At 40.6% G+C, this 27,902-nt stretch overlaps 2 protein-coding genes across 4 annotated transcripts in view; both read left to right on the top strand.

Moving 5' to 3' along the window:
- NUP107 (nucleoporin 107) overlaps positions 1 to 6,362 on the top strand; it is a 47,277-nt gene extending 40,915 nt beyond the window's left edge. For both annotated transcript variants that reach the window (XM_036899414.2, XM_036899415.2), the window contains 2 exons: positions 5,646 to 5,816; positions 6,179 to 6,362. In XM_036899414.2, coding sequence (XP_036755309.1) covers positions 5,646 to 5,816; positions 6,179 to 6,286 — 279 coding nt within the window. In that variant the 3' untranslated portion in view covers positions 6,287 to 6,362. The remainder of the gene's footprint in view (positions 1 to 5,645; positions 5,817 to 6,178) is intronic.
- A 4,524-nt stretch (positions 6,363 to 10,886) lies between these two features.
- SLC35E3 (solute carrier family 35 member E3) lies at positions 10,887 to 26,080 on the top strand. 2 transcript variants are annotated; one of them, XM_057486855.1, is made up of 5 exons: positions 10,887 to 11,471; positions 12,314 to 12,424; positions 15,896 to 16,054; positions 19,085 to 19,167; positions 19,651 to 23,799. In XM_057486855.1, exons 1-5 carry the CDS (start codon positions 11,070 to 11,072, stop codon positions 19,667 to 19,669), a joined length of 774 nt encoding a protein of 257 aa, XP_057342838.1. In that variant the 5' UTR covers positions 10,887 to 11,069; the 3' UTR covers positions 19,670 to 23,799. The 2 variants fall into 2 exon arrangements, with proteins under 2 accessions (XP_057342838.1, XP_036755306.2); XM_036899411.2 differs by lacking the exon at positions 19,651 to 23,799 and adding an exon at positions 23,806 to 26,080 and having other exon boundaries at positions 10,888 to 11,471.
- The last annotated feature ends 1,822 nt before the right edge of the window (positions 26,081 to 27,902 follow it).

Raw genomic sequence — 27,902 nt, forward strand, 5'->3', positions numbered from 1 at the left:
TAACAGTGGAGAGAGTGGGCATCCCTGTCTAGTTCCCGATCTCAGAGGAAATGCTTTCAGCTTCTCGCTGTTCAATATAATGTTGGCTGTGGGTTTATCATAGATGGCCTTTATTATGTTGAGGTACTTGCCCTCTATTCCCATTTTGCTGAGAGTTTTTAACATGAATGGATGTTGAACTTTGTCAAATGCTTTTTCAGCATCTATGGAGATGATCATGTGGTTTTTGTCTTTCTTTTTGTTGATGTGGTGGATGATGTTGATGGACTTTCGAATGTTGTACCATCCTTGCATCCCTGGGATGAATCCCACTTGGTCATGGTGTATGATCCTTTTGATGTATTTTTGAATTCGGTTTGCTAATATTTTGTTGAGTATTTTTGCATCTACGTTCATCAGGGATATTGGTCTGTAGTTTTCTTTTTTGGTGGGGTCTTTGCCTGGTTTTGGTATTAGGGTGATGTTAGCTTCATAGAATGAGTTTGGGAGTATCCCCTCCTCCTCTATTTTTTGGAAAACTTTAAGGAGAATGGGTATTATGTCTTCCCTGTATGTCTGATAAAATTCCGAGGTAAATCCATCTGGCCCGGGGGTTTTGTTCTTTGGTAGTTTTTGGATTACCGCTTCAATTTTGTTGCTGGTAATTGGTCTGTTTAGATTTTCTGTTTCTTCCTGGATCAATCTTGGAAGGTTGTATTTTTCTAGGAAGTTGTCCATTTCTCCTAGGTTTCCCAGCTTGTTAGCATATAGGTTTTCATAGTATTCTCCAATAATTCTTTGCATTTCCGTGGGGTCCGTCGTGATTTTTCCTTTCTCGTTTCTGATACTGTTGATTTGTGTTGACTCTCTTTTCTTCTTAATAAGTCTGGCTAGAGGTTTATCTATTTTGTTTATTTTCTCGAAGAACCAGCTCTTGGTTTCATTGATTTTTGCTATTGTTTTATTCTTCTCAATTTTATTTATTTCTTCTCTGATCTTTATTATGTCCCTCCTTCTGCTGACCTTAGGCCTCATCTGTTCTTCTTTTTCCAATTTCGATAATTGTGACATTAGGCCATTCATTTGGGATTGCTCTTCCTTTTTTAAATATGCTTGGATTGCTATATACTTTCCTCTTAAGACTGCTTTTGCTGTGTCCCACAGAAGTTGGGGCTTAGTGTTGTTGTTGTCATTTGTTTCCATATATTGCTGGATCTCCATTTTGATTTGGTCATTGATCCATTGATTATTTAGGAGCGTGTTGTTAAGCCTCCATGTGTTTGTGAGCCTCTTTGCTTTCTTTATATAGTTTATTTCTAGTTTTATGCCTTTGTGGTCTGAAAAGTTGGTTGGTAGGATTTCAATCTTTTGGAATTTTCTGAGGCTCTTTTTGTGGCCTAGTTTGTGGTCTATTCTGGAGAATGTTCCATGTGCACTTGAGAAGAATGTATATCCCGCTGCTTTTGGATGTAGAGTTCTATAGATGTCTATTAGGTCCATCTGCTCTACTGTGTTGTTCAGTGCTTCCGTGTCCTTACTTATTTTCTGCCCAGTGGATCTATCCTTTGGGGTGAGTGGTGTGTTGAAGTCTCCTAGAATAAATGCATTGCAGTCTATATCCCCCTTTAGTTCTGTTAGTATTTGTTTCACATATGCTGGTGCTCCTGTGTTGGGTGCATATATATTTAGAATGGTTATATCCTCTTGTTTGACTGAGCCCTTTATCATTATGTAGTGTCCTTCTTTATCTCTTGTTACTTTCTTTGTTTTGAAGTCTATTTTGTCTGATATTAGTACTGCAACCCCTGCTTTCTTCTCACTGTTGTTTGCTTGAAATATGTTTTTCCATCCCTTGACTTTTAGTCTGTACATGTCTTTGGGTTTGAGGTGAGTTTCTTGTAAGCAGCATATAGATGGGTCTTGCTTTTTTATCCATTCTGTTACTCTGTGTCTTTTGATTGGTGCATTCAACCCATTAACATTTAGGGTGACTATTGAAAGATATGTACTTATTGCCATTGCAGGCTTTAAATTCGTGGTTACCAAAGGTTCAAGGTTCGCCTCTTTAGTATCTTACTGCCTAACTTAGCTCGCTTATTGAGCTGTTATATACACTGTCTGGAGATTCTTTTCTTCTCTCCCTTCTTGTTCCTCCTCCTCGATTCTTCATATGTTTGGTGTTTTGTGCTGTGCTCTTTCTATGAGTGCTCCCATCTAGAGCAGTCCCTGTAAGATGTTCTGTAGAGGTGGTTTGTGGAAAGCAAATTCCCTCAGCTTTTGTTTGTCTGGGAATTGTTTAATCCCACCGTCATATTTGAATGATAGTCGTGCTGGATACAGTATCCTTGGTTCAAGGCCCTTCTGTTTCATTGTATTAAATATATCATGCCATTCTCTTCTGGCCTGTAGGGTTTCTGTTGAGAAATCTGACGTTAGCCTGATGGGTTTCCCTTTATAGGTGACCTTTTTCTCTCTAGCTGCCTTTAACACTCTTTCCTTGTCCTTGATCTTTGCCATTTTAATTATTATGTGTCTTGGTGTTGCCCTTCTTGGATCCTTTCTGTTGGGAGTTCTGTGTATTTCCGTGGTCTGTTCGATTACTTCCTCCCCCAGTGTGGGGAAGTTTTCAGCAATTATTTCTCTTAAGATACTTTCCATCTCTTTTCCTCTCTCTTCTTCTTCTGGGACCCCTATAATACGGATATTGTTCCTTTTGGATTGGTCACACAGTTCTCTTAATATTGTTTCATTCCTGGAGATCCTTTTGTCTCTCTCTATGTCAGCTTCTATGCGTTCCTGTTCTCTGATTTCAATTCCATCAATGGCCTCTTGCATTCTATCCATTCTGCTTATAAACCCTTCCAGAGTTTGTTTCATTTCTGCGATCTCCTTTCTGGCATCTGTGATCTCCTTCCGGACTTCATCCCATTTCTCTTGCGTATTTCTCTGCATCTCTGTTAGCATGTTTATGATTCTTATTTTGAATTCTTTTTCAGGGAGACTGGTTAGGTCTGTCTCCTTCTCTGGTGTTGTCTCTGTGATCTTTGTCTGCCTGTAGCTTTGCCTTTTCATGGTGATAGGAATAGTCTGCAGAACTGGGACGAGTGACGGCTGGAAGGACTTCCTTTCTTGTTGGTTTGTGGCCCTCCTCTCCTGGGAGAACAGCGACCTCTAGTGGCTTGTGCTGCGCAGCTGCGCGCAGACAGGGTTTCTGCTTCCTGCCCGGCTGCTATGGAGTTAATCTCCGCTGTTGCTGTGGGCGTGGCCTGGCTCGGGCAGCTGCTCCTAAGTGGTGGAGTCGCGTTGGAGCAGGAGCTGCTGGGAGGCTATTTATCTCCGTAAGGGGCCTCCCTGCTCCCTGCAGCCCAGGGGTTAGGGTGCCCAGAGATCCCGGATTCCCTACCTCTGGATTAAGTGACCCGCCCTGCCCCTTTAAGACTTCCAAAAAGCACCCGCCAAAACAAAACAACGCCCACCAAAAAAAAAAGAAAAAAAAAATTTTTTTAATTAAAAAAAAAAAAAGTTTTTAATTAAAAAAAAAGGTGGTCGTTCATTTTTCTTTATTCTCCGGTGCCAGCCTCAGGCCTCTGCTCACCGGTTGGTCTTTCTGCCCTGTTTCCCTAGTATTGGGGTCCCTATCCCTTTAAGACTTCCAAAAAGCGCTCGCCAAAACAAAACATTAAAAAAGCAAAAAAAAATGGTCGCGCGCTTTTCTTATGTCCTCTGTCGCCCAGCCTCCAGTGCCTGCTCACTGTTCTTGCTGCCCTGTTTTGCTAGTATCGAGCACCCTGCACTCTGGCCCGGATGGCTGGGGCTGGGTGTTCGGCAGCCCTGGGCTCCGTCTCCCTCCCGCTCTGCCTGCTCTTCTCCCGCCGGGAGCTGGGGGAGGGGCGCTCGGCTCCCGCGGGGCCGGGGCTTGTATCTTACCCCTTTCGCGAGGCGCTGGGTTCTCTCAGGTGCGGATGTGGTCTGGATATTGTCCTGTGTCCTCTGGTCTTTATTCTAGGAAGGGTTGTCTTTGTTATATTTTCATAGATATATGTTGTTTTGGGAGGAGATTTCCGCTGCTCTACTCACGCCGCCATCTTCCGCCCCTCCCCTTTGTTGGAGTTTTTTGATGATCATCTTCTAGCATGAGTCTTCCAGAGAGTGCTGATGTTGGAAGTTCTTTTTCATATCGTATCTTAGTTCATTTTTGGGGTAGCCCAATTAGGCTTTGATCCTCTGTATAAACACAAACAGACCCTTTGCCTACACTTTTATATTCCCTTTATACTTTTGTGTAGAACTCATTGGAGGTTACCACACAGGAACTGTCCTTTTTTTTTTTTTTTTTTTGGTATCACTAATCTACACTTACATGATGAATATTATGTTTACTAGGCTCTCCCCTATACCAGGTCCACCCTATAAACCCCTTTACAGTCACTGTCCATCAGCATAGCAAAATGTTGTAGAATCCCTACTTGCCTTCTCTGTGTTGTACAGCCCTCCCTTTTCTCCTACCCCCCCATGCATGCTAATCTTAATACTCCCCTACTTCTCTCCCCACTTATCCCTCCCTACCCACCCATTCTCCCCAGTCCCTTTCCCTTTGATACCTGTTAGTCCATTCTTGAGTTCTGTGATTCTGCTGCTGTTTTGTTCCTTCAGTTTTTCCTTTGTTCTTATATTCCACAGATAAGTGAAATCATTTGGTATTTCTCTTTCTCTGCTTGGCTTGTTTCACTGAGCATAATACCCTCCAGCTCCATCCATGTTGCTGCAAATGGTTGGATTTGCCCTTTTCTTATGGCTGAGTAGTATTCCATTGTGTATATGTACCACATCTTTATCCATTCATCTATCGATGGACATTTAGGTTGCTTCCAATTCTTGGCTATTGTAAATAGTGCTGCGATAAACATAGGGGTGCACTGATCTTTGTCATACTTGATTGCTGCATTCTTAGGGTAAATTCCTAGGAGTGCAATTCCTGGGTCAAATGGTAGGTCTGTTTTGAGCATTTTGATGTACCTCCATACTGCTTTCCACAATGGTTGAACTAACTTACATTCCCACCAGCAGTGTAGGAGGGTTCCCCTTTCTCCACAGCCTCGCCAGCATTTGTTGTTCTCTGTCTTTTGGATGGCAGCCATCCTTACTGGTGTGAGGTGATACCTCATTGTAGTTTTAATTTGCATTTCTCTGATAATTAGCGATGTGGAGCATCTTTTCATGTGCCTGTTGGCCATCTGTATTTCTTTTTTGGAGAACTGTCTGTTCAATTCCTCTGCCCATTTTTTAATTGGGTTATTTGTTTTTTGTTTGTTGAGGCGTGTGAGCTCTTTATATATTCTGGACGTCAAGCTTTTATCGGATGTGTCATTTTCAAATATATTCTCCCATACTGTAGGGTTCCTTTTTGTTCTATTGATGGTGTCTTGCTGTACAGAAGCTTTTCAGCTTAATATAGTCCCACTTACTCATTTTTGCTGTTGTTTTCCTTGCCCGGGGAGATATGTTCAAGAAGAGGTCACTCATGTTTATGTTGTTTTATTTTTAATGGGCACAATAAGCTTTAAAGAACTGCTTTAGCTCCTACCTGTTGCCTTTTGATTTTGATTCAGCATTTGACTTTTTTATAACAGTATTTAGCTTAAAGTTGTTAAAATGACTTTCTATAGGATGATGCTGAGGAAGACCGTGAAAGAACACATCAGATGGTTTTGCTGAGAAAGCTTTGTCTGCCAATGTTGTGTTTTCTGCTTCACACCATATTGCATAATACCGGTCAGTATCAAGAATGCCTGCAGTTAGCAGATATGGTATCCTCTGAACGCCACAAACTGTATTTGGTAAGTTCTAGTGTATTTGCAATTTTAAATTTTAGTGATTTGATAAACTCTGTAGTAATATTTAATTTTGTGAGATGTGTTTCCATTTTTCAGGTATTTTTAGATTTTCTTAAAAGTATCAGTCCAGTTCTAGTGTTTGTTCTTTTATTTCCAAATATGCATATATTCCTAAGCAGTTAGAAGTATATGGACTGGCTCAGAGAAACAGTGTTGAAGTTCCTGGACCATGCCAATATCCTGGCCTTTGGCTACATAAATGCCAACGGAATTTCTTCCTGTATTAAACTACTCAGGTTGACTATGTGACTAAGTTCATATTCTTCTTCTCATTGTTAACTTTTTTCTCTTTTTAAAAAAATCAGGTATTTTCTAAGGAAGAACTAAGGAAATTGCTACAGAAGTTAAGAGAATCCTCTCTAATGCTCCTCGACCAGGGACTTGATCCATTAGGATATGAAATTCAATCATAATTCATCCACTCTTTGTAATTTCACTAATTTCCATGAAAGACAGTGTTTTTTGTAAAATATACATATTTATAACTGGGTTTTTTTCTTTTGCACTATCATGGGGAAAAGTGTAAAATTTCAACATTTGAATTTTGTATTTTTCAGAATATTACAGTGGCACTAAAACTTGAATGTATTATTTCAGCTGTTTATTAATAAAATTACATAAAAATTAAATTTTGTGTTCTTATAAATTCTAGGATTGACTATTCTGTAGTAAGAAATTAAATTTCCTACTTCTACTTCTTTCCTGTGATTATTACGTATTTTGATATCTTAAAATTATAAAGAGAATGGAAAATAGATCGTTTTTAAGCCAGGTATGTAATTTATCATAAAATATAATGTTTTTTAAATATTGCATTAAGAAGATAAGTATAACAAGAATGTTTCCTAAAATACTATTATGCTATTGGTTTCTTAATTTTGAAGACATTTCTAGTTATCTCATTCAGCAAACATGCTACTAAAATAAGTTGGAGCACATAAATACTTAGCATACAGTAAAAGCACTGAATAAATTGGGAAATAAAAAATGAGTAAGATCTAACCCAACCCTTCTAGTAGGGGAAATAACAACAACTATGTATTTTAAATGCCTTTTAAAAATACATGTATTCTGAGCAGGAAGAAACTAATTCCAGTGAAAAGGTTTCTGAGGAAGTAGCATTTGGGCTGGGGTTTGAGTAATGCACTGAATTCGCAAAGGCAAAGATAATGCACAGGAAGAGTGAGGCAATGCAGATTAGGAAATCAAGGTGAGCGAGGCCCAGAAATGGTAATGCGTGTTTATGAATCAGCAGATGTGCCAAGCTGACTAGAGTGTAGGACTCAGACATGAAAAATAACCAAGAGAATGTGATTCTAATAGAAAACCTGGCAGGTAACCCCCAAAGCTGGCCTGTTGTCTGAATTGCCTCAGGAATTTGTTTAAATATATATTTACAGATGCCACCAGTCGATATGTCTGGCTCAGGAGGCCTGAGATGGGGGCCATGTACTTTGTATTTTTAAGTATAACATGCCATAGGTGATTCTGATTAGCTAAGTTTAGGGCATTCTGGCTTAAATCAGAGATGGTACTGATCCTTCTCCAGAGAATCAGCAGTAGCTGATCTTAACAGTGTGCTGGCATCAGGGAGGGTATAGAGGCAATGCAGTGGGCTCTGCCTTAAGTTTACTTACGCTAGCTACCCAAAGTGATCCAAAGATGAAATACTTACCAAAACTTCTTTAATTCTTATAACCCTTACTGTGCAACCATTTAAAAAATTACATAGAGCAGTATGAATGGACATGAAAGTCTAAATCTAACAAAACATGTACAGGATTCATGGACTGAAAACTATAAAATAATGAAAGAAGCCACAAAAGAACAAAGTAAGGGGAGAGACACACCATGCCCATTAATGGGGAGACTCATCATAGTAAATGTGTCCTCCCCAAATTGATACAGGTTTAACAATTCCTGTCAAAATTCCAGCAAGATAGAGATTGTACAGTAGTTATGATTTTATATAAAATTAATACCAATTTTCTTACAATTGAACTAACATTAATTTTCCTTTGGTGTGATAATGGTAGTATGGCTAGGTAGGAGGGTGTCCTTACTCTTAGGGGATACATACTGAAATACTTAGAGATGAAAGGTCATGAAGTCTATACTTTGAGATGGTTTAGCTTTAAAATAAGTACATAAATGTGGCAAAATGTTAACTAGTGAATATGTAAAGGTCACAGGAGTGTCATACTAGGCTTTCAACTTTTCTATAGATTTAAAAATTGTCAAAAGATTTAGGTGGAGTTAATTGAGATGTAACAACTGTATGGAAAATAAGTGAGCCTTGACCTCCACTTTATATCATACAGAAAATTTATCAGAGATGGATTGTAAGCCATACCAAAGCTAAAACCTGTAAAGCTTTTAAGAAAACTAGAGAATATCTTAATGACCTGAAGGTAGGCAGAGATTTCCTATACAAAAGACAAATCAATAACCATAAAATAATTACTTAGACTTCATCAAAATATAAAACTTACGCTCATCAAAGGACCATTAATAAAAAGTCAACCTCCTATGGGGAGAAATATTTGCAAAACAAAAACCCCTCATACCCAGAAATTTTAAAGAACACTTAAAACTCAGTAATAAAGAAGACAAAAAAAAAAGACAAGATAATTCAAACGGAAGATACATATATAACCAGACAATATACATAATCATTATGTATGTATTTCATAATATACATAATGAAAAGTACTCAAATCAGTGAGGCATGCAAATTAAAACGAGGTACCAGTACACATCCATCAGAATGGCTAAAATCAAAGAGACTGACAAGTGCTTGAAAGGATGTGGAGCAACTGACTGATACATTGCTGGGAGAGAATATAAAATAGTACAGTCTTTGGGAAAAGTATTGACATTCTCATAAGCAATCACCTATCCTATAACCCAGAAATTTCACTCCTGTATATTTACCCAAGAGAAATAAAAATGAATTCCACAGAAACACGTACAAAAGTATTCATGGCAGCATTGTTTGAAATAGCCAAAAACTGGAAATGACCCAAATGCCCATCAACAGGAGAATGACTAAAGAAATAGTGGTATGTTTATACAAAACAATATAGTCAGCAGTATAGACAGGAAAGAACAGATCTACCTAAGAGAACATAGACAAAAAGAGTATGTATTGTATGATACATTTATATGAAGTTCTAAAATAGTCCAAACTATGGTGTGAAAAATTGTGAAGAGTGGTTTCCTCTTAGGGGTTGGGTGGGGATTTTTCTAGGAAATTTTGTGGAAGTGTTCTGTATCTTGATGGCTATAGGTTACGAAGGTGCATCTGTTTGTCAAAAGTTGTACGGGCGTAGGTGTATAAGAAACAAGAATGGCAGTTGGTGAAACCATGTGGTGGCTAAAGGAAGGTTCACGATACTATTTTAACTTAGCCCAAGTTTGAAGTTTTCCATAAGGAAAACCTCCTTTTGGAGGTTTCATTGAAATGGTCTGGGGAGTTAGAGCAATTTGGCTTTGAATCTTATTGTCATCATCTCATGCTAACTGCAAGATAACAGCCATGAGCCTGTATTTTCAACATCTTTAAATGAGAATAAGAATAATAAACACACTTCAGGATGAGTAAGGATTGGGGCACCTGTGCCTAGGCTCTTAATCTGGGAGCAGGTGAGGGTAGACATCCTAAATTATTGACCAGGTAGGGTTCTGTAATCCAAACTGGAAGAATGGCAATATAAATATACAGTGGAAAAAGCACATGTACAATAAGAATTGGTAGTTTGGTGGTATGATAGGAAGAAAAGCTTACCTGGAAAGCCAAGTTAGGAAAACTAGACTTCAGACATCGCCAAATTCTACTCATTCTCAAGTATTAGTTTAAGCATCAATTCCTTAGGGAAGCCCTTGACCACCTCTTCCTCCCCAAGTTTAGATCAAGTTCTTTTACACCTTTAAAGGACCATATTTTGTTACTTCAGAATATTCATCTATCATGATTTCTCATTGTTTAGTACCAATCTCCTCTCACTAAGTTCTGTGAAAGAGGGTCTGAGCTGGTTTTATTCTCACCTCCCAAGTGCCAAAGATAATGCCTGGTGCAAAGCAGGTGCTCGGTATTTGAAAAATTCTATCGAAGAGGAAATTAAAACTATCAATCAGATTGCTTAGGAATTACAGACAGAATATTACATTGACCTGAGGACTGTGGGCAAAGCTATTCTCAAGGGGGAAACTCATAGCCATAAATCCTTTCATTTTCAAATAAACGAATTGAACATTCTATTCAAGAAATTAGGGGAGAGAAGTCAAATGAAAAAAGTAATGACAAAAAAAAAACAGTAGAAGTGATCTTTGAAAAGGCCAGTGTAATTGACAAATTACTGTCTAGACAATCCAGGAACAAAGAAAACCCAAATGAATGATGGTTAGAATAAGTGATATACCAACAGATGAAATTTTAAAATACGGTAGAACACTATATACAACTCTAAACAAGTATATTACAACATGTTCATTAGTATATGTTCTTTTCTAGAACAATGAAAAGGCCAAACATTTGACTCAAAAAATGTGAACAGTTTACGAGCCATTATGAGTATACGAGAATTACTATACTGTCTACTCTTCTGTATGTTTGGATTTTTTAAATTAAATGTTTAAAAATGTGCTTTCAAGAAGCAGTGCTTTCCCCTCTCCTGCCAATGACTAAATTTGTTCAGCACCTGTGTCATACATAAAATTCGCCAACAAGTGTCTGCCCTCCACCAGCTTTGAGAGCAGCTGTCCAGCAAGTGAGGCATCTGACACACAGGAAGCGTCGCGCACCCCGGGAGGGGACCCAGCTAGTGCCGGGCTGGGCAACCACAGGGCCTGGAGGAGAACCTCAAAGCTTCCCGCACCCGGCCCCCAACGCGCCTGCGTAGCTAGGGCGGGGAGAGGGGCAGGGCGGAAACGCGGGCGCCCGGGCCACGTGGTCGGGGGCGGGGCGGGGAGCGCGGGACGTGCTGCCGCGTCGTTAGCGTCAGAATGGGTGGTGGCGGAGCACGTGTGTGCTCCTGAGGCTGCTGCTCGCCGGATTGGGAGGTGCATGCCCGTTCCCGGCCGGACCGTCAAGCCGGCGGCTGCGAGGACGCGGCGGCGGCGGAGGAGGGCAAGGGCAGCCGGAGACAGACGGGGCGTCCCTCTCGGAGGCGGAAGGGCCCCGGCTTCCTGGGGGTCATGGCATCGCTGGCGGACCGACTGCGGGGCAACGGGCGCATCGCCGCGGGTCTCCTGCTCAACCTACTGGTGTCCTCCTGCATCGTGTTCCTCAACAAATGGATCTATGTGCACCACGGCTTCCCCAACATGAGCCTGACGCTCGTGCATTTCGTGGTCACCTGGCTGGGCTTGTATCTCTGCCAGAAGCTGGACATCTTTGCCCCCAAAAGTCTGCCGCTCTCCAAGCTCCTCCTCCTGGCCCTCAGCTTCTGCGGCTTCGTGGTCTTCACCAACCTCTCTCTGCAAAACAACACCATAGGCACCTATCAGCTGGCCAAGGCTATGACAACGCCGGTGATCATAGTTATCCAGACCCTCTGCTACAAGAAAACCTTCTCTCTCAAAATACAGCTCACGCTGGTGAGTAGCTTCAGCTTCGCCAGGCACACCTCTTAACAACCCAACCCCCTGGACCGCCTCTCTGCCCGGGAAATTTGAATGTTTAACCTCGCGCCTCTGTCTTTCCCATCTTCTTGAAATCCCTGAGATATCTGTGAGCATATGAAGTTAAGTTTTATTTGGGAGAAGTGGGGGGAAAAAAACCATCTGGGCTCTATAACCCAGAAGAGTGCCCTTGTGTGAGTTTTAATAACTACTGTTTGATTGGAACTCCTTAAATGCTGTAATCGGTAAGAAAAGAAAGCTGTATTAGGTGATGTAATTCACTATATCGGAATATCTGCGAACGCTCAAACTGAAAAATGACCCTCCTTCCCGAGGGAATCAAACCATGTTTGATAAACGTTAAAGGGTTAGCGTATAATACCATTCTCAGCATGCCTGCGTACTGCAAAAGTTTCTTAGTCTTAAGGAGATAGACTAAAATAATTTTAGCACTTAATAACAGTACTTAAAATCTTAATGCTTTCGTTATACTTTTAAGTTTGTACGTTGTTTAGACACTTGGGGGTCCGTTTACTCCTATGTGCATGCATGTGGTATTCGTTTCTTGCAAAGTGCAATGCATCCATTATTCTACCCAGAATTTTAAATAGAATTAAATATGAACATAAATACAGAATTTTCATATTTCATTTTGAGGAAATAGGACTAACAGTTGTTTTCTCAAATGGAAAAAAAACATTTATAGAGGTTCATTGTTTCTAGATGTTTTTACGATTATCCTTGTAAGACACTGAAAGGATGCTCAACTTATGGCTCATGAATTTAATCTGAATAACTTTACCTCTTTTTCTTTACAGATTCCTATAACTTTAGGTGTAATCCTAAATTCTTATTATGATGTGAAGTTTAATTTCCTTGGATTGCTGTTTGCTGCTCTTGGTGTTGTAGTTACATCTCTGTATCAAGTGGTTGGTAACTTTTTTTTCTTCATGTGCCTTTTTAGCAGATTTCATTTCTTTTGAAGCTGTATCCCAAGGTTTAGAAAATACAGTATAGAGACAATAGACTTGGGAAGAAAGCATAATTGCTTAAATTGTCTGACTCAAGGTGAAGAGAAGAAAGGAGACAGACTTGGGTGTGTGATGTTCACCAAGTACCTACCTACCTGTTTGTAAGTGTATAATACCCATGCTTAACAGTCTGGGTTTAGGGTGATAATGTGTAAATTTTCTGGGAAATCTTTACAAAATGACTAGTAAGACTTTGTACTTGAGGACCGAGTTTACTGGTTATATTTATCATTTACTCTTGAATTATAACATTACTTTGAAGGATTGAGTACACTGCCAAAAATTTGAGCAGGGAAGGAAAATTGCAGTTCTATAAATCTTTCCCTCAAAAAATAGGTTGCTATTACTACTTATATATTGGCTCCTAATAATTTGTCTATATTGATACTGTATAGCTGTGGGTATTTCACTTCTTGTACTAGCACAAGTGCTTTGCCTATCGCAGACATGCATTAAAAATTTGTTCATGGATTCATTTCTTCATTACCATAAAATCACAACAAATAGGATTTTTGCTTCTTATTTAGTTGGGGGAAGATAACTTAGAGTAGGATACAGTGAAACAGTATTTTCTCTTTACTGAAAACCTTGGACTGGAAATTCTGGGTGTGCCTGCATGGGGAATCAGAGCCAAAGTGTGTAACCAATTGTACTTTTTTCACAAATATTCACTGGTTATAAACTCAGATATTCTTGTTATGAATCTCAGGCGTTGAATAATAAAGTCTTAGCATCTTAAACTTCCTAGTACCAATTATTTCAGAAACATTGTTACATAACCATTCTGGGGTTGAATACATTTAAATGTTTATTTGAAATAGCAAGAGATTTTATTTGTTGAGCATTAAAATTTCTTGTATTCTTTATACATAATTTCGTTCAGAGTACTCACTGTCCATAAGTCTCAAAATTGCTGTTGATCAACTCTGAGGATTCTGCTGAAGGTAGATATGTGAGATGAGATTGGCCAACAAACGACTATAGACTAATGGGAGAAGTTTTCAGTTTCAGTAAATGGTAAAGGTACTGCTGCAGACTAGGTATATTCCCCAAAAATTCATCTTAAAAAAAGTTGTATTTTCCCATTATGCCCAGGTGTAATTTCTAAGCTATTCCTTCTTATAGTACTGGGGCATTAAAAGGAGTTAAAAGATGAATGATCAGCTATTAGCTTCAGTTCCAGAAAGACAGCTAACTCATCATTCAGCAGACATTTCTTGTACTTGATCCTTAGCCTTGAGGGTACAAAGATGAAAAGTAGCCACAGTCCAGCATTGTGGAAACCCAGGTAGACAGCTTATCACAAGCAGTGCAGCTCAGGGTAGAGGAAATGGCAGTTCTTCAGAGGGATAGTGAGGTAAGGCTATGGAAAAGTACACAGCTGAAATCGAGGGACCCACAGGGATTTCCTTAGCAAAGAAATAGCGTAGAAGTCTTTCTTTGAAAGATGTGTAAAAGTACGGAGCATTTTTGGAGCACTTGATTTGTTTGGCGAGACCAGACTTGAGCTATATTTTGGCAGGACCAGGCTCAGGGGTGGGTGAGACCAGATGGCAGCCTTGAATGTCATGCCCAGTGGTGTGCTCTTTGTCCTGCAGGCACCATTAAGGGAGTTGGGTAGGGGCACGACTCAATCCATCCCTATGTTTTATAAAGTTAAGTCTGGTAGCAGTGGAGAGTAAATGGGTGAGGGGCAGAGCAGTCCGGAAGCTCTGTGGTTCAAGAGGAAGACGGGAAGGCCCTGAACAGTCAGTAGTCATCAACATGGAAAGGAAAAAAAGACTCCTGGAACCTTTTGGAGAAAGAATAGGACCTGACTAAATGTGAGAGTGAGAAAAGTAAGGCAGCTGATCCTGGGAGGAGATTCTATCGATCGTCAGATTGATACAGGAGTAGCTAATGTGGGGAAGGAAGTTATGAGTGGCTCCCTGCAGATTATCGAAGTGAAGATGGCCGGTAAGATGTTGAAGATGTGAGTTGAAGGATGCTCAGGGAAGGAGATCAGAGCTGTGGATGTCCACGGATAGTGAAAAAGGTCAGGCAGGCAGGTAGATAAAAGAGGAAGGCCAGACATACATTAAAAAGAGTAAGCGAAGGAAGGAGTGAGGAAACTGGGCAAACCAGAAGTCTTGTTCTTCTGATAAATGTGCAGGTTCTGCAGAGCCCTGGCAGCTAGAGGGCTGAGGGGAGTCCTTTGGATGTGTCCATGGAGGTGACGGTGTCTTTTGGGAGAGCCATTTCCTTAGAAGGTGGCAGCAGAGGCCAGGATGCTCTGCAGTAAGGGACGGTGAGGACCCTGAGAGCTGCCACCATTCCAGGCGGTCCTGTGTCGGCAACGCACGGCTGCCTAGTGAGGCTGCTAAGGAACAGGAGCAGGCGTACACTCTCTGCATTCATTTTTGCTCATACGGTGCCCCACCAGTGGTCAGCAGAAGAATCAATTCTTTGTCCTTCATATTCACAAAAGGCTCTTAGTTAAGACTGGCAGGACAGGAATATGTTTTGGATTTCCTACGCTTCTATTTTTTTTCTTGGTGAATCTCTATAGACTTAGAGTTTATGTAACAGGATACCCAGACCCACAGGAAGAAGAATTATTTAGGAGCAGTTGTTCAAAAGCCTGGCAGCTCTTGCCAGATCTTATTCAAACACTCCTATCAGGCTGTCTTTAAAGCCTCCCTTTCAGTGGTATTTGTGAACCGTTTTGAGGACTGGTGGGATTTGATGGCAAAAGTCTTTTAGGGTTTGTGATGATCTAATTTCTTAAGGTGTATTGGTGGGGGATTACCCACAGAGAAATCTTCCATGAAGAGGAAAATGCCTTCTACTATTGATTGGGTTTTTCCAAAGTGAATGAAAAGATCTCACATACTTTTTTGGTCACACACATTGGCAACCACCAGGTAACACTTGAGTTTCCTGTTAATCTCTTTCTGCACTGCCTGCTTCTGACTTGTTTAAGGGCTGTTTTTTGAAAGAAATGAAGTCTGGCACTGCATCTGTATTCCTACTTACAACCTCAATTTCCATTCCTTCCTTATTTTCTGAAGACCCCTGATGCTTGTGGGCCCCTGTGTATTGCCTTTCCCCATTTACTAGGATCAGGAGGGAAGAAAGGATTTTTTTTCTCCTTTAAAATTGAGAAGAAAATAATTTTCAGACATTGAATTTATGAAGCTGCTTTCATCCAAGGTGCTTAACGAACATTCATATATATTATTGATCTTTAACATCTTATAGAATAATTAGGCATTCTCTCTGCTCCCAGTCCTGCCCTACATGGTCATCTTAGCAGCTAGATGTGCATCTCATTTATTAAGTGATGCTGTTCCTTTTCCTGCCTAACTTGTTTCATCTGCGAATTTTCAGTGGGTGGGAGCCAAACAGCATGAACTGCAGGTGAACTCGATGCAGCTGCTGTACTACCAGGCCCCGATGTCATCAGCCATGTTGCTGGTGGTCATGCCCTTCTTCGAGCCAGTGTTTGGAGAAGGAGGAATATTTGGTCCCTGGTCGGTTTCTGCTCTGGTAAGTTCTCATTGTTTTGGTGGCTTAAGAAACAAGATACTAGTAATCTCTCCATTGTTAATGTGGTTTTAGTTTTCAGAGCATTCTATCAGATCTGTTCTCACATTTGTTGTTCATCACCCTTTAAGGGAGGCAAGGCAAGGATTATTTTTTAGATGAAGAAACTGAGGCCTAGCATGCATGTATGTGATTTAATATACATGGCATCATATCGTATATGCTGTTTTTATCATGGATTCCCTTCCGCAGCCCTCCTACCCATTACATGTCAATGTCCCATTGCCCCATCCCTGCCCCTTGAAGTGAATCAAGTTAACTTTCTTTTTCTCTATGCTATACAGACCCATGTTACACAGAACACACACATGCTTATATACACTAAATTAACATCTATTTCTTTTAAAAAAGTGGGATCGTAACATACATAATTTGCTGTGTCTTGCTTTTCTCACTTAATAGCTCACAAAGATCTCTCCATGTCGTTCTTTCTAGCCTCTGTTGTTGCCACTATGAACAGTGTTGCAGTGAAAATCCTTATACATATGTTCTCGTGAACACTGGTGCTTCTTTTTTCCTATGAAATAGAGTCCCAAGAGTGGAATTGCCAGATCAAAGGGATATGTGCTTTGGGGACATTTTAAGTTAGAAAGTATAATCCCCCCACAAAGGGAAGGAATTTCTGCTTCTCATAACTTTAACCTTTGGACACAGCCAATGGGAGTGTCTTACTGGTGTTAATTTATCAGACTTACATAGCCCTTACTCTGTTCCAGTACTATTCCAAGCACTTTGCAAATATTAACTTATTTAATCCTCCTAACAACTTTATTAGGTGGATACAATTATTATCCTTATGTTTATTGATGAGGAAACTCAAAGACTGAGAGCTAAGTAGCTGACTCAGGATCCCACAGCCAGTAAGCGCAGTCAGAGTTTGCGTCCATGCATGCTGGCTCCAAAGTCCATATTCTTAACTGCTCTGCTTTGCTCCTGTGAGGAGATTGATAGTTGTCTCAAATTGACGTACAATGGCATATGTCCTTTCTTCCAAAGTAGAAATCATTGGGGCATCTTTCATAATATTTCCTCTTAATTTTACAGGAGTTCTGGCCTTCTTGGTTATCTGGTCTTCATACCATGACAGCTCACACACCTGAAACTAGAAGAAGAGAGGTTTTATTCAGTAGTCCCTCTGACAGATTTGAAAAAGAGTAAAGTAGCAGAAAGGCCATTAAAAAAGGCAAGGAAACTAGAGCAAGCAGTCTGAGGCCACCTAATAAGGGAATGTCATTCCTTCCTTAATGTCCAAAGAGTACATTATTGCCTCAAAGTAGAGCAAGTGCTCATGTTTCTTAATGATGTGCCAAATCATCAAGGTATGTAATATTCTGTGAACTCAATAAAATTAACAACAATATACTTCTAGAAACAGTTTAAAAAGTCTTTAAGGAACAGGCTTCTCTTAGTTGAAAAGTTTAATGGACTGTACTGTTATAAAACAAATGAGGTATTAACTACTGTTTTTACCTAAACAGGACACAAATCCAACTCCTCTAGTCCTCTTATGACTGCAGGGATTTAAAACTGATAAAACCCACAGGGACAAAAGGCATCTTCAAATATGACATACTGTCTTTGGAATTTAAATTTCTTAATAATTCAAATAATAACTAATATTTTACCTAAATTTTCTAATTTTGTAAATAGAAACTGGCTTTATAACTTAAAAAAAAAAGTGTGGGCTAAGTTGGAACAGAATGTGGTATGTGTATACAGAGGTACAGCCACACTTTGTCCCCTGTTCTCAGCCAAGTAGGGTTATTCACTGTCCCCTGCACACCTTGTGCTTTCATGCCTCCCTGCTTTGGCCCATACTGTCCCTCCTGCTTTGGAATCCTACTTCCTCTTTTTTAATCTTTACATACATTTTAAATCTGAAGACTTTTCTCACTATCCCAGCCCAAAATGACATCTCCTGCCTAGAGATTCATATAGACCCTATTGACTTACCTGTTAATGAAGTTGTACTTAAGCCTCATTTTCTTTTATTACCTGAATCTTGTATTGATTGTCTCTTCTGTATGGTTATGAGCAAGCGCCAGAGTGGGTTCAAGAGCAGGGACACCAGGACCAGACTGCCCTGGGTTTAAATCCCAGCCCTTCCACCTATTAGCTGTGTGTCTTAGGCAAATTGCTTTGCCTCTCTGTGCTTATCTGTAAAAAGAGATAATATTTTACTGCCTAACACTTGTTTGTGAAAATTAAATAAGTTAACTTATCTAAAACATTTGGGACCCTTCTTGGCACATAATAAGCACCATGAAAGTGTAAACTAGAATTATTGTGATTTCCATCATGTTCTCCAGTGGCTTCTAAGCTCTTTAAGGGCAGGAACCTATTGTGTTCCTCAGAAGGTATGGCCTGGTTTTATAGATATCCACTAAATACATATTGTTTTAATTTAAATAAAAATAAATATGAGCCATTTAGTAGAAAAAGATCTGGAAGGATATATGCTAATGTGTTAATATAGTGATGGGTGGTTAGGATTATAAGAAGTCCTTATATTCTATTAGTTTATTTTCTGATTTTTCTATAATGAATATCACATTTATAATAAATTATTATGAAATAAATTTTCTTCAGACAGATAAGAAAAACGAGCCTAGAAATTCACATCCAGGATATTATTGGAGAATTTTCCATTGCATTTTGTGGACAAAATTATATTTCTGAATACTATTCATTCTGCCCTTTTCCTTTCAATTCTTGCTGTCTCCCAAATTCATTCTCTTTTTTAAAAAGATCTTGTAGTTAATGGTTGATTAGAGTTTTTAGAAATGCCTAATGTTCAATCTTTTGAGCTGGATGATGGTTACGGGGTATATACACATGTCAAAAATCATGGAGCTGTACACTAAAGAAAACATTTTATAGCAACAAATGAAATGCCTGATGAAACTTATTTTTACTTGATGATTGTATGATTGCAGCTGCTTTGCATTAATGATTCTTTTGGTTTATTTGTAGCTTATGGTGCTGTTATCTGGAGTAATAGCTTTCATGGTGAACTTATCAATTTATTGGATCATTGGGAACACATCACCCGTCACGTATCCTTTTCCCAGTAACTCACAAACGCATGGTCTTACAGTTTCCAAAATTGTCACATTCCTTGTTTGAGTCTCACACTATTACATGGCGTGGTTTGAACAGACTAAGTTATTTTTAGTCCATCTACGCTGGAGTCTTGGACATTTAAGAAATATGAACTGGAGTAATGGGTTAGCTTTTTCTGTATCATTGAATGCTTTTGAATTTTCTTAAGTAATAAGCAACCTTTTCCCTTTTCAAAATTAACAGAGCACCATTTTTTTGCACGTAGTGGGATTAAACATTCGTTGAGTGAATAATGGGGTGGACACTTGGGTTTTCAATCATTTTCAGTTATCCGTAGTAATGGAGAAGAGGTATGGTTAACCCAAATAACAAGATGATTTCAGATCATCACCATTTGACTTCTGGGTATTTTTTGTATGTACTTGGATATGTGTGTGCCTGTTTTTCTCAATATTACTTCAAATTGATAAATGAAGTCCTATCTTGAAAGTCTGAATCAAAGTCAGTGGCCCATTTTTTTAACATTTTGCTTGCATTTTGTATCTCCTCTCATTTCACTCTGCCTCCACGCTTCAGCAAATGAAAAGAATGGATTTCCCCAAATCAGGGTAGTAGTTTACTAACATTGTATGAGAGTGCATTGATTTATATGAGTGAGTGAGCACTGAGGATGTCAATAAAGTAAAGAAGCAGGATATTTGCTTACAATAAAAACTATGATAATAAGAATAATCTTTTAGAAAATTAACACTTAATAAACATTTATTTTATGCCAGGCATGGTTTGAAACACTTCGTGTGTATTAGGCATTTAATTCTCACGGCCACTCTGTGAGATCAGTTCTATCATTTTATTTTGCAGAGGAGTAAATGGAGGTGCAAAGAGATTAAGTAACTCTCTTAAGGTCATACAGCTGCGAAGTGTGGTGTCCAGCCAGATTTGAAACCTTGCAGTCTGTGCTGTGCTGCCAAATCAGGGCATCCAAGTAGGCCTCCTGTTAAGAGCATTTATTTATTCAACAAACATTTATTAAACATGTGCTATAAACCATTCATTGACTTAATGAATATTTACATACTGAGTATCTACTGTATGTCAGGCACTGGATGTGCAGGAGTAAACCAAATGGACAAAATTCTTTGCTCTCACAAGCTTAAGTTCTGATGAGGAAGATAATATATGCAAGAAAAATAAAATACATATAGTGTTAGATGATGTTAAGTTGCCAACAACAGAAAAGAAAGCAGGGAAAAAGGATATGAAATATTGGGCAGGGTTGAAATTTTGGGGAGGGTGATCAAGAAGACCTCTATACAAAAGGGACTTTTGAGTAAAGACTTGAAGGGAATGAAGTTGCTCCATGCAGACTGGGCCGAACAGCATCCCAGGCAGATGGGCCGGAGCAGCAGGTGAGAGCCTGTAGGGAGCAACACAAAAGCCTGTGTGGCTGGAGCAGGAAGAACGGAGGGTGGGGTATGGAGGACTCAGAGGTAGCAGAGCCAGACCGAGTGGAGCGTTTACATGAGGACTGTTGTCTGAGTGAGATGGGAAGCCATTGGAGTTTTGAGCAGAGAAATGACATGATTTTACTTCTGTTCTAATAGGATCACTCTGGGCTGCAATGTTGAGAATAGTCTAAGGCAGGGTTTTTCAGCCTCAGTGCCGTTGACCTTTTGGGCCAGACGATTGTTTGTTGCATAGGCCTACTGTGTACATTGTACAGAATTTAGCAGCATCCCTGACTGCCACCCACTGGATGCCAGTAGCACCCCCATTCCCCAATTTGGCGACCAGAAATGTGTCCAGACCTTGCCGAGTTGGCGGAATCCCTGGCTGAGAAGCGCTGGACTGGAGGAGGTGTGGGAAGGAGGGCAGCAGCCAGGAGTTGACTGCAGTATTCTACTGGAGATGCAGTGGGTGAGGTGCCAGGATGGCAGCAGTGGGTGTAGTGAGAAGTGTTTGGGCCCTGGGTATATTTTCAAGTAGAGTCAGCAGCTTGTGCTGACAGATTTGATGTGGAGAATAAGAGAGGAAGCAAGGCTGATTCAGGCTTTGGCCTGAGCACCTTGTGGAATGGAATTGCCATCAGCTGAGATAGGACGGCAGGAAGGAGGGTTCAGGAGAGGAAGATCAAACTCAAGGTGAAACAAGTCTGAGAATTCAGGGTCAGGGTCTCAGCTGGGGATGGTCCAGAGCGAGTCAGGAGTGTGTGCATGTGGTGTGAAGCAGTGAGACTGGTTGAGATTACCGAGCAAACAAGCCGAGGAAGAAGCGATGCCTCCAGCTTGAGGCCTGGGTCCCTTCAGTGTTTAGAGTTCAGAAGGGTGGGAGGAGCAGGGCAGAAGAGGCAGAGAAGGCACGACCAAGGCAGAAGGCGGGAGGGCGGTGTGGAAGCCAGGTGAGAATCCGCCGCGGCGAAGGCCCTGGCCAGGCCGAGCGCACGGGAAGCTGGTGTTGGCCGTGGGGCCTGGTAAGCAGAGGGCACCGGCGGTCCTGCCCAGCGCGTGCAGCAGAGCGGAGAACAGGGTTGGGAGCTGGAAACGTCCAGTGTGGACTGCTCTTTCTTATTTTTTTAATTCACTGGAGGATTTCTTTAAATTTGCCTTCCCTCTACTATAAATAAATTCAACAGACCATTAACAACTTAAAAAGAAACTGAGTAAAGAAATGCTGAAGTGGTAGAGCCTGTGCATTTGAAGGTAGCTCACAACTGAAAAAGTGTATTTCATTAACGTTATAATTAACACCACTGGGAAGACCCCCGTCTCTCAGTCTCTCAGGAAGTCACCTCTACCCGGTCAGGCAAGCACAGGCACCCTGGTGACACGCCCCCGCTGTCCTGCCCAGAGGGCACTTCCAGGCTGCTCGGCTGCAAGCCGGGGCTTGGAGGTGACACAGACCAGGTGTGTGTGCCCAGCTCTGCTGCTCCTGTGGCCTGAGCAGGTCGTGGGGACTCTCAGCTCTCACTCTCATCACTTAGGAAATGGGGGTGATACTCCACCAGGTTGGGTTGTCATGTCTGAGGGAATATGTATCAGGCACCTGGCAGGTGTTGATTGTGCATTGATACTATTGATCATATTATTACAGCTAGTATATAAGGTGCTTACTATGTTCTAGATGCTGTGCATCTAGTGACTTAGGTAATCCCCCCGGTAACCCTGTGAGGTACCTATTCTCATTTTACAGACAACGAAACTGGGGCATGGGGTGGTAGCTATTTCCAGTATTGTTATCAGGAAGAGTAGACAGGGACACATCAAACGTCCCAGAAATTAAAGTGCTAATTTATGTAGAAAAAAGTATATTTAAAATACAGTAAGATAATTTTTAAATTATTATTAAGGTATCATTACTATATAATCTTATGAAGGTTTCCCATGAGCAACACTGTGGTTACCACATTCATCTATATTATCAAGTCCCCCTCTCATACCCCATTGTAGTCACTGCCTGTCAGTGTAGTAAGATGCCACAGAGTCATTACTTGTCTTCTCTGTGCTGTACTGCCTTCCCCGTGCCCCCCCCTACATTATGTGTGCCAATCATAATGCCCCTTAATCCCCTCCTCCCTCCCTCCCTACCCATCCTCCCCAACCACTTCCCTTTGGTAACTGTTAGTCCCTTCTTGGAGTCTGAGACTGCTGCTGTTTTGTTCCTTCAGTTTTGCTTTGTTTTTATACTCCACAGATGAGAGAAATCATTTGGTACTTGTCTTTCTCCGCCTGGCTTATTTCACTGAGCATAATACCCTCTAGCCCCATCCATGTTGTTGCAAATGGTGTGATATGTTTCTTATGGCTGAATAATGTTCCATTGTGTATAAGGTAAGATAGTTTTTAAAGGAACAGTGTTTGTGTGTGTGTGTCCTTAGTTTGTTTTTTAAATGAATGTGGAAACCCGTTCATCCAGCAGCGAGTTACTGGCAGTATAACTAGACGAGAACATGACTTCGGAGTGAGAGAGACCCTTCTGTGCTGGGGCCCCAGCGTTGCCACGTGCTGGTCTGTGGTCTAAGTACTTCAGATCCGTGAGCCCCTACAGCTGTATAATGGGAAGGGTCACCTGGCAGTGAAAGTAAATGTGATGCTTAAATAAAATGGTGCGACATGCATGCCCAGCATGGCACCTGGCATGCCACTGGTGCTCGTATTCCTCCCCCGTCCCCGTTTGCCTCCTAAACTGGAGCACTTGGGTCAGCTCTCTGGCACCTTACACATCTCCCCTCATCTGCCAATGGAAGTTTACTAGAAATGGCACTACAAAACGTAGTCACAAACTGCTGTGCAAAATACCTTCTCTGTACCTCGTTCTGAATTCCTCTCCCACGCTACACTGTAGCCCCTTTTCTCTTCTTTGGAGAGGCCCACAGGGACAGTTGAGGCCGTCTCCTGTCACTGATTCAGTGCCAAACCTCCCTGAGGACACTAGGATTGGCCCACCACTTCACTGAAGTTCCTGATGTTCTTTAGCTGGGGAGGCGGGGGGCCTGCTGTTCAGTCTGTGTTTCATGTAGTTCTTTCCAGCCCGGGAAGCTTTTGCCTCGAGTGTGTGCAAGTGTCGGTGTGTGTGGTTGTGTGAATGTAACATCCAACTTGTTACCCCTTCTCATCCTTACCTGGAAACCTCAGCTACAACATGTTTGGACACTTCAAGTTCTGCATCACCTTATTTGGCGGATACGTTTTGTTCAAGGATCCGTTGTCAGTTAATCAGGGTCTCGGCATGTTATGTACGTTATTTGGCATTCTTGCCTATACCCATTTTAAACTCAGTGAACAGGAAGGAAGTAAGAGTAAACTGGCACAGCGTCCTTAGTTGGGCTTGTGTGGAGAAAAGAAAGGTACCCTAAGAAGATGGAAAGTTAAGTAAGTGTACAAGTTACTTTCAAAGAAGGAAAGAAATTACATTGCCAAATTTATTGAATGGTGGTTTGCCAGAAGTAACACAAAGGAAATTATATTCAGAAATCCAGTTTTCTTTTTTAGAATACCAGTACCTTGTAAAAAAAAACTTGATTCTCTTAAAACCATGGCTTATGCTTCTTTTCAGAGAGATTCTGTGAGGTATATAGTTTGGTTCTGTTCTACCCAATGAAGTACCTGAAATTAAAGTTATGTTGTAGTGACAAAGAAATTCGTGTCACCGTACTGCAAACGTGTGGTGGCTTTTAAGTGTTCCTACTCTCATAGGGAGAGACACGTAGGGCTCCTCTGTGTGCTCGTAGGTGATCCCCAGTGTGAGCTCTGTTACAATTTCGGCCAAAGTGTTCAAGTCTGAATTTAAATCTAGCATTTCTGTTTTAGTTGGCTGAATGTAACTACCTGTTTATTTCATGCACAGAAATGAAATATTTATAGAAAGCAAAGTAAAGAATAAAGAAGACCATAAGATAAAATCCAATTCTGAAAGTGCCCTTTTGTAGTAGAAAATTGATGTTAAGGACTTCAATGTTATCCAAAAAACTACAGTTTCAATAGGTATGGTCTTGTTTTTGAGCTCTCTGTAAACTCTAGAAACTATACCTGAACTTAGAAAACAGAGTAGCCCCATGTTTAAATGGCCCAAAGAAAAGGTGGCAGATGGAACAGAACAGACTTTGCATCCTGGTAACTGTTCTAGCCTCTGAGCATTTCGTGTGGGTCATTTCTTAAAACCACCTCCCTGCTATCACTCCCTACCGTTCACATTTGAGGCATCCGTGGATTTGCTTTGACATTGGAGGATTTGGAATGAGCTATGTCCAGCCTTTCTAAGGTGGCTGAGGAAAATTCTTACGCAACAAGTCAGGGCAAATACTGTCCAAACACTAAGCAGAAACTTGATGAAAATATGAGGCAAGATTTGAAAGAGAAATAGAAGAATAGTCAATATTTAACTAGTTCCATGAGTTCTAAAGGGATACTTTTAAAACAATTTGGGTGTCAGAGAAATACATGGTTTCTACTTAAGGAAATAAAGTGCCATATATTAATTGCAAAGTGTATTTCTGCCTTCCAAGTTCTTGACATGTGAGCATTAAAATCACTTGTTGATAACAATAACTGACTGAGACAGGTAATCCCTCTTCCAATACATAATTCTTTTTCTAAATATTATTTATAAGCTTTAAATGAGAAAACAGCTCTTAAGAGGACAAAAGAGCCACATGTATAAAATATACCTTTTAGAATTTTTGTCCTGGTCTGTTTGAAATGAAAAGCCTTATTGAAAAATCTATTTTTTGACCAAATTCCAGTGTTTCAGTCAATCTGTTATATGATTAGGATGTGTTATTTTCTGTTTTTAGTTTAAGTATTATTTGACTCTTCTCAGTTTCCAAAAGACAGACTTTATTGTGCTGTGAAGTACAAAGCAATTTGTCTTAAGAGTTGAGCCTCAGGCATTACTTTTGTCTAAGGAATGCTCTCTGTGTACACTTAAATTAATGTATAATCATTTCCCCGAAATTGGAGAAAAGTATTTTAGCACAGTGAGGATTATGTGATTCCTGTGTACAGATAACTGTGTTAATTTGTGCCACGTTCAAATTCTTAACTGTAAACATATCTTGGGGAGGGTTTCAATCTTCGGGGAGGGGTATAATGACTGATGCCAACAGGAACACAGTAAGAGGGTTGGAATGAACAAGAGAGGTGGGGATGCATGTATGTAAGTGTCAAGTCTGTGCTGCTGGGACTGGAGCGTGATGAACATCTTTTGCCCCGAAGACGATCTTCCCATTGAAAAGGGAATTCCCGGGGGAATGGCTGGACCAACCACGGAGACAGAGCAGATGCTCAGCGCTGTGGAAGCACCCAGCTGTCCTTGTGTTCCAGATGTAACTGCACTTTGTTTTTAATCCTGCCTGAAGTGACTGAACTTCAGTTTTTCCCTGTTACAAATAAAGAGAACCTGCTGTCTTTACTTTTGTGTTGCATATATTAGAACCAGTGGGGGAAGAGTGGCATCTGCCTGTGTACACTGTGGTAGCTCTGGCCTGTCCAGCTCCCAGATATGCCGAATCTCAATCCTCATCTCCCTTCTAAAGTAACATGAAGGAGAAATCTTTCTCTGAAATAAAGCAAGCTTTCTCCTGTTTCACTTTTTAAAATACATTTTAAACTTTGCTTGTAAAACATTAATCATCTTTTCAAATATAAGAGTAACATCATCAATCAAGCACTCCACGTTGATTATCTCTCTCTCTCTCTGGTAGTTGTTGGGTAAATGAATATGCAGAGTGACCAAAGGTGGGAGTCTCATTAAAAGAATGGAGACCAGATTTATTTTTTGCTGTTATTTTTAATTGAAATATAGTTGATATACATTCTTATATTGGTTTCAAGTATACAGCACAGTGTTTCAACAGTTACCCATATTCTTACATCCTCATCCCAACTAGTATGGTTGCTGTCAACATAAAAATATGTTACAGAACCATTGGCTATATTCTTCATGCTGCACTTCCATCCCTGTGACCAATTTATATTATGATTAAGAATTCTTGTGCCCCTTTATCCTCCTCTCCCTCCCCTCCCCCCTCCCCCATGGTAACCACCAGTCACTTCTCAGTGTCTGTGAGTCTACTGCTGTTCTGTTCATTTTGTTTTGTTTTTATAGTCCACAAATAAGTGAAATCATGGTACTTGTCTTTCTCCACCTGGCTTATTTCACTTACCATAATACCCTTTAGGGAGACCAGATTTATTAGATATATTCTGCTTTGCATTTGTATTTCCAAACTCAAAGTGGATTATACTTGCTAACATCAGGAATACCATGATAATTTCATTCACTCAACAAAAGTTTATTAAACATATGTGCCAGGTGCTGTTAGGCACTGTGCAAAGACAGTCCTACATTGCCTGTGATCTTAAGAAATAGAAAAGATAGACAGTAATTATATAAAAACAAAGTGAGCTTGTTATTACAAATTCAGATAAATGTTAAAAGAAGCATGGTTCTCTGGAGCATGTAACAAAAAAAAAAAGAATCTACTGTCAGTGGAGGTGTCTGTAAGGAAAGGATGACTGCTGAAACCGTGGTATGCTGACATTAGCAAAGGGAGGCGATTGCATTCTGATTAAAGGGGATAACATGTACGGAGGCCTATTGGTTGGAGGAACTATGATGAGTTTAAAGAACTGCCAAAGGGTGGAGTATAGAGACACATTGAGGGGAGGTAGGGTACAGGGGGCTGGCTTCAGACCACAGAGTACTTCATAGGCTACATTAGGAATCTAGTAAGAGCATGAGGGAGCGTTCTGAGCATTGTCACAGCAAACCCCTAAGTTTCAAAGCCAGTGGAGGAAAACCAGAGAGATGCTAGGAGACTAGTTGGGAGACAACTGCAGTGAGATGTGGTAGTGTGGAGGGGCTGGGGGTAAGATGATAGAAGTGGGTGGTAGGTGAGATCAACTGCACTGGAGAGGGATTGGAAGTGGAGGGCATGGAGGGATGAAAAGAATTAGACGGGTCTGATCTGTTCAGCTTGTTAGAGCGGTGCCCTGGTGCCATTGTCCGAGACAGGAAACAGCAAGAGAGGTGGACTGGGGAGGAGGGAGATGATGAGTTAGTACATAGCTGTCTTGATTTTGAGACATCAATTAAAGATGTTAAATAATCAGATTTACAGGTCTAGCAGGAAATTTTTGAGCTGGAGTGAAGACACAACTTGGGGAGTTACTGGAGTACGCCTAATAAGGATGAAAACAGGCCAGGAGGAGCTTGTCTAGGAAGACAGTAT

This window comes from Manis pentadactyla, chromosome 10 (genome assembly GCF_030020395.1).
Source record: "Manis pentadactyla isolate mManPen7 chromosome 10, mManPen7.hap1, whole genome shotgun sequence".
In the NCBI taxonomy this organism is placed as follows: domain Eukaryota; kingdom Metazoa; phylum Chordata; class Mammalia; order Pholidota; family Manidae; genus Manis; species Manis pentadactyla.

What these genes read in the sequence shown, in the direction of transcription:
- SLC35E3 (XM_036899411.2), top strand. Translation starts at nt 11,070, where the DNA reads ATGGCATCGCTGGCGGACCGACTGCGGGGCAACGGGCGCATCGCCGCG. An exon ending in TCAAAATACAGCTCACGCTG is followed by an intron (nt 11,472 to 12,313) that starts GTGAGTAGCTTC and finishes TTTTCTTTACAG; the next exon opens with ATTCCTATAACTTTAGGTGT. An exon ending in CCTGGTCGGTTTCTGCTCTG is followed by an intron (nt 16,055 to 19,084) that starts GTAAGTTCTCAT and finishes GTTTATTTGTAG; the next exon opens with CTTATGGTGCTGTTATCTGG.